The sequence below is a fragment of the Sinocyclocheilus rhinocerous genome, unplaced genomic scaffold (genome assembly GCF_001515625.1).
Source record: "Sinocyclocheilus rhinocerous isolate Xijiao unplaced genomic scaffold, SAMN03320098_v1.1 scaffold30, whole genome shotgun sequence".
Lineage (NCBI taxonomy): Eukaryota > Metazoa > Chordata > Actinopteri > Cypriniformes > Cyprinidae > Sinocyclocheilus > Sinocyclocheilus rhinocerous.
In genome coordinates this window covers 1,369,655-1,375,733 of record NW_015657838.1, presented here as the reverse complement: position 1 = coordinate 1,375,733, position 6,079 = coordinate 1,369,655, and the positions used below count along the sequence as shown (strand labels likewise).

General features: G+C 34.3%; 1 protein-coding gene across 1 annotated transcript in view; it reads right to left on the bottom strand.

Annotated features, from left to right (window-relative positions):
• LOC107721622 (Golgi pH regulator-like) overlaps nucleotides 1-5,197 on the bottom strand; it is a 9,131-nt gene extending 3,934 nt beyond the window's left edge. Inside the window, exons 1-11 of the mRNA XM_016529728.1 lie at nucleotides 4,976-5,197; nucleotides 4,473-4,532; nucleotides 4,277-4,380; nucleotides 4,092-4,198; nucleotides 3,688-3,789; nucleotides 3,273-3,393; nucleotides 3,088-3,168; nucleotides 2,078-2,187; nucleotides 1,307-1,395; nucleotides 971-1,063; nucleotides 779-874 (exon numbers count right to left, since the gene is read on the bottom strand). Coding sequence (XP_016385214.1) covers nucleotides 779-874; nucleotides 971-1,063; nucleotides 1,307-1,395; nucleotides 2,078-2,187; nucleotides 3,088-3,168; nucleotides 3,273-3,393; nucleotides 3,688-3,789; nucleotides 4,092-4,198; nucleotides 4,277-4,380; nucleotides 4,473-4,532; nucleotides 4,976-5,017 — 1,005 coding nt within the window. The 5' untranslated portion in view covers nucleotides 5,018-5,197. The remainder of the gene's footprint in view (nucleotides 1-778; nucleotides 875-970; nucleotides 1,064-1,306; nucleotides 1,396-2,077; nucleotides 2,188-3,087; nucleotides 3,169-3,272; nucleotides 3,394-3,687; nucleotides 3,790-4,091; nucleotides 4,199-4,276; nucleotides 4,381-4,472; nucleotides 4,533-4,975) is intronic.
• Nucleotides 5,198-6,079: the final 882 nt, after the last annotated feature.

The following is a 6,079-nucleotide window of genomic DNA, read 5'->3' as shown; positions in this document are numbered from 1 at the left end:
ATAAAGAGCTTTAAAAAATAATTGCATATTAAATCACAATCGCAATATTGGTAAAAAATAAATCGCAATTAGATTATTTTCCAAAATAGTTCAGCCCTAGTGCCCGAAGCGTGAAACAAATAACGCGTTATACGGAGCCACTAAAAGGTTAGCCGCTTTTTTTAGCGGTAGCCTGTTGCATTACAGTACATGAAAGTTCACTTACCACATACACAGAGTAAGGAGAAATGTCTGATAGGACGATGGCGAATGATTTGCAGATCATGAGCACCAATGTCAAATATCTAATCTTGTCAAATGTGTGGTAAGTACTGCCGCTCCATAGTATAGAGTCCTTGTGATCACGAATCTCGAAAGTGAAAGAGAAAATAAAATGAGAGCGCGCAATCGAAAGCGGTTTCAATAGCGGCTCCCTGATGCCCGCAATTTATATACACTCACCTATACTTAACCATTGATATAATTGCGAGAAAAAGTATTGAAATATTTTTTTTTAATCCTCCCATCTCATAGGCTATTTATTCCCTTTAGTGTTTCCGTAGTACACTTAATTTCCTTTCCGAACACGGAACTGGGATGCGGCGGATTGCGGGAGGGGATCACGATGTCAACTTAACATTGTGATGGCTTAACATCTATCGGCCCAACCCTGATTTCTATTTAACGCTGTTTGAACTTTGAAGAAAAAGAATATATTATGACTAAGTCTAATGGGGAAGTTTAAAAGAGATTTAGTTAGCCAAAATGAATAAAGCAGCTTAAGCTGACGATAACATACATCAAACTGAATGCCGAGATAGTTGACTGTGATCTCGATTCCTCTTGTCACTGGGTCAGTCTTCCCCACACGGTCAAACACTATGTTTATAGTGGCCTAAAAAGAATACATTAGAGTATGTCACTGATTAAGACACATTCTTACAATGTTTTATAATACATGGCAAACAAAATGAGCAAAAACAATTCATACCATGAATATTTTCCACACACAGTAGATGGAGAAGAAATACCCTAAGAAGTTGAAGTATTTCCCTTGAAATGTTTTTGAGTACTCTATGCGTTCCTTGGGATACAGAAATATAAGATCATTATAGTGTTTATAATATTTACTTTTATTTATATAAAGGATTTCCACACATTTTGACCAAAGAATTTCCATGACTGTCCTGTGATTACTGGATATTTTAAAGAAAGAAAAAAAGCTACATTAACTACAATTGCTTACTTCCAGGTTTTACATGAGCATGGGATCCCTGTATATAGAAACAAAACTAATTATCATTTCAAAATTTCATTTGTTAAATACCTTGGTGGCTTGCAGGTCGACGGTCTCCAGGAAAAGCTGTCTACTGAGTTCCTCCAGAGCATCCACTTCCTGCTGGATCACAGAAAGATCTGCAGTGCCAGAGTCAAGAAACAAACATCCCTCAGAAGATCCACAAGTCACAGCAATCAAACTTTGAGCCTGTGGTCCTAAACTAGTGCATCACAATCCCCCAAAAAATTAGTGCTCTCAGCCTTGAAAACAATGAACAATATTACTAAAAGAAAATACAACCCACACTACATTAAATATGGATTTGTAGTCAATTAAAAACCAATAAAATTAATACATTTCAAAGTCTGACTTTATTAAAATTATTATTTGCTTTTGTAGAATAAAATATGTATTGTAAAATCTGGGAGCTGAACCAAAACCAATTGAGAAGCCTTGTTTATAGCCAGCAGGTTAGTGTTCCACTGTACCATCCGCGGTACACTGCGTGTTTTAGGCGTTTTAGGCAAATTTTACAGGAATGCTAAAGGGTTAACCAATCTATTTAACATGCACATGCTCACATATACACACATTATTTACTGCCCATTAGCTACTGTTTTAAATTAAATTGCTGTGGCAGTCCTCCAGGGGCGAACAGGGGTTAAGTGCTTTGTTCAGACACTTAGAGCACAATGGTGATGAAATGTGATCTCTGTAACTCTCCAGTTGCTGGGTCTCCTCTAAATGAGACTAAATTACTAACTCAGAACCTGCACTATTAGCCTGCTGTCTCAAATTCAAATGGCTCATTAAGGATACTCTCACTGCCTGATGGGGAGGAGGTCACACTCTTGATCATCCCCCAGAATCCCGTCTGTTTATTCTGCTCCTCTCCACGCTGGTACATTTGCCTTCTTGTCATGGCAATCCTACAAAGAGATATTAAAAATGTCTTATCTTGTTCTGTTATGACAAAATTGAAGAATACACTACTTTAGGTTAATTTAACATCCATAAATGTAGGGTCAGAAAGATTTTTTTCAACATAATAAGGATAATGTGACACTGAAGACTGGATTTAATAGCTGCTGAAAAATCAGCTTTACAAACACAGGAATAAATAACATTTTTTAATATATTAATAGAGAAAACAGTTATTTGACATTGTAATAATATTCCACAGTAGTATTGTGTTTACTGTATTTTTCATGATCAAATAAACACAGCCTTGGTGAACAAAAGAGACTACTTACCAAAATAAAATAAAATAAATATTATAATAATAACTTACAACAGTAATGTGTATATATAGAGTTATTTATTTCTGTATATATGTAAAATATATATTGAAAATAATAAGGATAATGTGACACTGAAGACTGGATTTAATAGCTGCTGAAAAATCAGCTTTACAAACACAGGAATAAATAACATTTTTTAATATATTAATAGAGAAAACAGTTATTTGACATTGTAATAATATTCCACAGTAGTATTGTGTTTACTGTATTTTTCATGATCAAATAAACACAGCCTTGGTGAACAAAAGAGACTACTTACCAAAATAAAATAAAATAAATATAATAATAATAACTTACAACAGTAATGTGTATATATTTCTGTAAATATTTTATTTTATATGTAAAATATATATTGTATATATCTCTTTAAAGAACAAAAATGATGTTGAAGCTAATTAATAGTACATTATTTAAAAATACAACAAGCATTTTGAGTCTCTGTGTAAATAAATAAATAGACAGAAATTCCTGTGATTTTGTGAATATGTTTCCCCTTTCTGATTGGATCCCTCTCTTTATACTGCTTACCTTTTCTTTTTACTGACAATCATGTCCATAGTCTGGAGAAGTCTTCTCTCCAGGGCCAGGATATCGCTGTCGGTCACATTTCTGAGCAAATAAACCAAACAAGCATCTAGTATCTTATATATAAAATATAAACACAATACAACACGCTCTTCTCTGTTATTTTATGTGTATAAGAGCACAGATACCTCAGGAAATATGACATGTATGTATAAGGACAGTTCACAGCACCAAAGCCAGACAGCAGAGCCATCAGTGTGACCCCAATGACCCCCACACGACTGATCAGCTGCTCTATGGACAGAATGCCTGAAAATACAAGAAAAAAGATACACAGCTACATATCAGGCTGCAAGACAATTAGGCCTATTATTATTATTATTATTTTAATATGTTAACTTTCTTAATGCACATTTCTTGTCTTAATGTGCTTGAATCATTGGTGCACATTATTCCAATTATAACAAATGATTGTTCTCAAAAATCTACTAATTTTCATACACCAGTCAATTATTTGTTGTTGTTGTTGTGTTTTTTTTTGTTAAATATTATGTTACATTCATAAATACATAGATAGAAAAGTTTCATGTTGACAGTGCCTACCATGTTTTGGACTAAGTATAGGGAAAGGATCGCCCAGTTTCCAGAAGAAATACATGAACGTGAACCAGACCACGCATGAAAAAAGCAACCTTTGTCTCTGCACTATAAAAGAGCATCAAAAGTAGGGAGCATAAACAAATTTAAAGGAAAAATTTGTTGAAAATGTACTCAATCTGACGGCACCCATTCACTGCAGAGGCTCCATTTGTGAGCAAGTGATAATGCTAAATTTCTTCAAAACTGTTCAAATGAAAAAAATAATAATAATAATAAAACTCATTTACACCTTGGGTGGTCTGAAGGTGAGTCAATTTTCATCAAATTTCCATTTTTGGGTGAATTATTCCTTTTGACAAACAAATGGAAAAGCTACAGAATACATAAAGAGAACAAAATCTACTTACATAATCTTATATTACTGACCACAAAGTAGCCAATGTAGAAAGGCACCACAAATATTAGAACTAGTAATATAACATACAAATTCAGCTTCCAATGGAAATATCTGGACCTGTTTAGAAACAAACAGCGTGTGAGCATCTGATCTACAGTTCTCATCATCCAATATTTGTAAATCAAGAATACTTACGTGCTGTTTAATACACCGAGGATCTCAAAGATAATGAGCTCAAACATAGTGCAAGAAAAGGCAAATGTGACGGAAAAGACCACCTGCACAACATACTGTCGAACCTGATGAGGAATTGAGACAGACCTGTATGATAAATACTGAAAGGCCAGAGTCAACAAAACTGGTCTAAATCTACAACTCTTATGCACAATACCTCATAATCTTTAAACAACTGCCTCATGAAAAACAGCCACCCAAACCCAAAAAACAGCACCTGTGGACAGAAAATCATGTTAGTGAGTGTATAAATGTTTTGCAATATTCACAAACAAAACATAAACCAATCACCTTTAAAACACCTTCAGATTGGTGGACACAATATTTTGAAATATTCATGTAGAGAAGATCCACTCCCATAGAGTTCTAATCAATAGTTTTTTTTTGTTTTACTATTTACAACAGACCCCTACATTTTGCGTACAATTTATATATATATATATATTATTATTAGTAGTAGTAGTATTATTATTATTAGGTACCTGTTATAGAAACAGTCAGGCAGACAACTTTTACATTATTTAATTGCTTTTTATAATTCAAACCATTTTATCTTGGTAACATGTTGTTTACTGTACAAAGAATTTAGTATTTGTGTTAGTGTTGTAGCGAATATGCATTTTATTATTATTATTATTATTAAAGAGAGATGAGACTTACTTGAGAAGTGAACATAATCACTGAATCTACGAAGAAAGGCATGGTGTAGCATGCAGTATGGAATTTATATAGCCTACAGAAAATGGCAAACGTGCTCTCAGCTCATTAAGTTAAAAACGCTCTGTTAATATAGAGAAACAAACATTGAACAGAACAAGAATCCGACTGAGCTGTCAAGCTGCTGAAGTCATGACATGAGACAAAGAGGTTTTCCGGCGCACAATATTGTCATCATCAACTGGTTCATTATTCGACCGCTAGAGGGCGCCACCGCCTCAAAAATGATGAAAGACCCCGAGATGTTTGTTGTTGTTGTTGTTGTTGTTGTTGTTGTTGTTGTTGTTGTTGCTGCTGCTGCTGCTGCTGCTGCTGTTGTTGTTGTTAAATAATAATAATTTGAATTTATTAATTAATTTATTTATTTATTTACAAATGTGACCCTGGACCACAAAACCAGTCATAAGGGTCAATTTTTTTAAAATTGAGATTTATACACCATCGCAAAGCTGCATAAATACGCTTTCCATTGATGTATGGTTTGTCATTGTAGGACAATATTTGGCCGAGATACAACTATTTGAAAATCTGGAATATGAGGGTGCAAAACAATCTAAATATTGAGAAAATCGCCTTTAAAGTTGTCCAAATTAAGTTCTTAGCCATGCATATTACTAATCAAAAATTAAGTTTTGACATATTTACAGTAGGAAATGTACAAAATATCTTCATGGAACATGATCTTTACTTAATGTCCTAATGATTTTTGGCAAAATCAAAAAAAAATTGACCCATACAATGTATTTTTGGCTATTGTTACAAATATACCCCAGCGACTTAAGACTTAAGAGGTTTTGTGGTCCAGGGTCACAAATGCTTTGCCAATGCAAAGTGGCTTTTTTACTGTGTGTGAGAGAGTGAGAGAGAGAGAGAAAGAGAGCTATGGTGTGTGATTGAGGCCAGGGGCTGGGTGTTTCATTATTAAGATGGAAAGTCTCATCAGTCTGGAGCGACATACGGAACAGAGAACATGGGAGTCTTGGCTAAATCGCATCCTGTGAAAGCTGTCTCCACATAGCAGTGCCAGTGGCATAGCCCCCAACAGAT